General features: G+C 47.3%; 1 protein-coding gene across 1 annotated transcript; it reads right to left on the bottom strand.

Moving 5' to 3' along the window:
* Positions 1 to 342: 342 nt before the first annotated feature.
* On the bottom strand, positions 343 to 2540 carry LOC102376507 (ribosome-binding protein 1-like). Its single transcript, XM_006016766.1, has 2 exons — positions 2467 to 2540; positions 343 to 1518 (listed from the first exon to the last, which is right to left on the bottom strand). The coding sequence occupies exon 2, from the start codon at positions 1114 to 1116 to the stop codon at positions 361 to 363; it is 756 nt and encodes a 251-aa protein (XP_006016828.1). The 5' UTR covers positions 1117 to 1518; positions 2467 to 2540; the 3' UTR covers positions 343 to 360.
* Between the last annotated feature and the right edge of the window lie 689 nt (positions 2541 to 3229).

A 3229-nucleotide genomic window follows, 5' to 3' on the forward strand; every position in this document is an offset into this window, starting at 1 on the left:
CTTGAACAACTTCAGAATCCAATGTACAGTCCTGTGTATTCTGGATTGAGACCTTGGGAGTTTGGTACTTGCTGTTTAGATGCTAATACTGTATGGACTTAACCTTTTTTTTTTTTAGCTAATTGCTTTAATTCTGCATTTTAAGGTGACATTCACCCTTTTACAGAGAGCCAACATGAGATTTATACACTACTTCAGTGCCATTTATGACTTAAACATATAGCTATTTTAGAGTAATGTTGAAGGAACTCCTGATAATCTGAGACAGTTCACATTTTATTATAAGTAGCTCTCTTCCCTTCATTTTAGTAGGAAGAGGTGACTGACTGACTGCCTGCTGGCGAGTTCTTCTAGTTTCTCTTAGCTGGTGCATCTCCTCTGTACACGGCTTATCCACTGGCCCCATTTCCGATCCAGGCACCGTCTGACTGTGCGCAGGATCTCTTCTTGTATGATTTCAGGGTCTGCCCCTGGGGGTCCCTCCATCATTGTGTTCTTCTCCTGCTGTACTGGTCCTACCTCATCTCTTGGACTTCCTGGGCCCAAATTTCTGGGTGGTTCCAGGTGCTTCTGGAATTTCAGGGCTTCTAGCCATACAGTCTTTAGCTGTTTCTCAGTCTCCATTAAGGGCTCCTTCAAAACCTTGAGCTCCTGAAAGTGCTCCTGGCATTCGGCTTTAGCCATAGCTATGTGTTCTGCAAGCTGCGCACCTATTGCCACCAGTCTGTCTTCCAGGGGGCGAATAGCCTGTAATATTTGCGGCTTCCTCTCTGCACTCAGTGCCACCTCTCTAACCATGCCTGCTTCTAGAAGGGTCTTCAAGGACTGTATCTCTTCCCCAAGTTGGGCTTTTTCCACCTCCACACTTTGCAACTGAATTCGTAATGCCTCACACTCCTCAGTTCTGGCCTTTACCTCTGCTTCAAGGGACTGCATCTGGTCCTCCATCACTTTGTAACCTTCCATCTGTGCTCTAATTTTCTCTATTTCCTTTGATATAATCTTTCCTGTCTCCTCCGACTGGGTATGGCTTTCAATTAACTTGCCCCATAGCTCTTGCACAAGGTGTTCTGCTTGGCAGCATCGCTTTTGCCAACTCTCCAGCTCCTCCCTCATGCAACTCCTCTACCTGGTCCTCCCAACCTCGCAGTTCTTTTTCTATGGCACCTATAATGTGTTTTGACATTATCATCCACTGTAGAAAATCTGCTTCTTCTGCCATCTGGGCTGCGCTGGCTTTGGGTGACCTTGTCAAGAACGCTGTAATCCCCTGCATCTTCTCTTCCCATTTTTTGCTTTTCTCAGCCTCATTCATAATGAGCCATTCCAACGCTCGAGTCCTTTCAGCCCCCTCAGCAATCAGGTACCTGATTTCCTTGGGTCTTCTTTTTTCTTTCCGGATTGCATATGTAGCTCTAAAGTAGCCAGTTTTGCCTCGGCTTGCTCATTTTTAGATTTCACAACTTCTAACTGCCACTCTAGACGGGCTGCTCTCTCCCCTGCTTCATCCACCTGCAACTGCCAGGTAAAAGCTTATTATTTCAGACTTTCCATAGTCTCTGTCTCTGCTATGATTAACTCCAGGTCTTACTTCTTTCCTGGCTGAGGCCTAAAGTCTTCCCTTCTACAATGTCTTGTAGTAGTATTTTCTACCCTCAGCTCTTCCTCCTGAGCTGTGGTGTTGTTGCCTTAGAACAAATCTCTCTGTCTCTCTATTCTGGCCCAAAGATTCATTTCCCTTCTCAGGAACACAGGCTTCTTCCCCAAGCACAGCTGACTTCCTGGCCAATGCATCACTTGTCATGGCATAGGGTCCCCAGGAATGGTCATGATGCCCCTAGGGCTCCGTGACCATGCCTGCTACACCCTGCGGGCACCTTCTAATCTTACTTGCCATGTCTTGTTGGTTGAAATAATGAGCTGGGAGGCTGCCACCGAGTTTGCATGGTCATGGTCCTGCTGAGCCCCACTAGACCCTGCTGATCTTGGATCCCTTGCTGGGTCTTTCTCAAAGTCAGTGCTTCATGAGCTTATGAGCTAGATGCATGGTTTATGGCTAGATGTGTGGCTCTGAAACCTCCCCTTTACCATGTCCCATGCCTCGCAGGTGGTATTCAAATATTGTCCCATTTGATGAGGCCTCAGTCTAGCTTGGCATCCTGTTGTAACTGGGCCCTTGGCCCCTGTAGCTGCACCCTCTCCAGTGCTGGGCTCTCAGCAGCCCTGTTTCTGTGTCCTCTCTGGTGCTGAAGTTCTACAAGGTAGTGTGCCCCAATGAGGCCTCCTCCTCCCCAATTAGCCTTGTCCCCATCCACCAGTCCAAATAATAATGTAAATACAAGCCCCTGGGTTACAACATAACAATAACAATGACACTGGAGACCACTTAAGAAGGCAAGCTTCTCCCTCAGCAATGTGTGCCTCCTAGCCCCAGGTACTTTAGGCGCTCCTAGAGCCCAGTCTTACCAGCAGCAGAACAGGCAAATAAGCATCTTCAAGTAGTTTTTTTCTGCAAGAGCTTCTTCCCCCTGGCTGCAGCCAGAGAAGTAACTCCAGTCAGCCCCAACCCTGGAGCTTATATGTGCCCAGAGCCCTGTTCTCTTCCAGTCAGTTGACCGGGTGCAGGTGCAGGCTAATTCCCTCATTAGTTTTCTGCCAAGGCTATGTGCAGCTGTGGAGCACTGCCTTGCTCTCAGGGCTCTCTAGCTAAGCTGCTTCTGCTCATAAAGGAGCAGGCACACCTTAGTGCCCTGCAACAGTGACTAAAACCTGCTTCACAAAATGTAATAAAAATAGTGTAAGTACGAGAGTGTTTTCAAATGCATTGGGTCATGCTCTCTCCATAACGGAGCTCCACTTAGTAGAAGAGTGAACAGAAGAGTAAGAGGGTAACATATTTGATTTAAACACCCTAAGATTCAGGGTTGGTTTAGTGATGCTGCCATTTGTAGTTGCTGCTTGCAACTACACTGGTTTAGCTCCCCACTGGTTTAGGTTGATAAAATGGAGCTTATGCCTGTAGAAAATAGGTCCAGAGTAGTGGAGCTTTACTGCATGCCTATATAGTGAGTGAGGATGGGACAGAGGTAGTGTCCCTAGTCACGGCACAGTTAGAATTTCTGAGAGTTACCCTGGGTTAGAGGAATATTCTGCTAGATAACTGCAGCTGGATTCTAGCCCCTTTATGTAGCTTGAGTGACACAAAGGAGCTGCATCTTTCCTTGAGAAC

Source organism: Alligator sinensis, unplaced genomic scaffold (assembly GCF_000455745.1).
Source record: "Alligator sinensis unplaced genomic scaffold, ASM45574v1 scaffold104_1, whole genome shotgun sequence".
Classification (NCBI taxonomy): Eukaryota; Metazoa; Chordata; order Crocodylia; family Alligatoridae; genus Alligator; species Alligator sinensis.

Excerpts from the sequence above, each read along its gene's own strand:
- LOC102376507 (XM_006016766.1), bottom strand. The coding sequence starts at position 1,116 with ATGAGGGAGGAGCTGGAGAGTTGGCAAAAGCGATGCTGCCAAGCAGAA.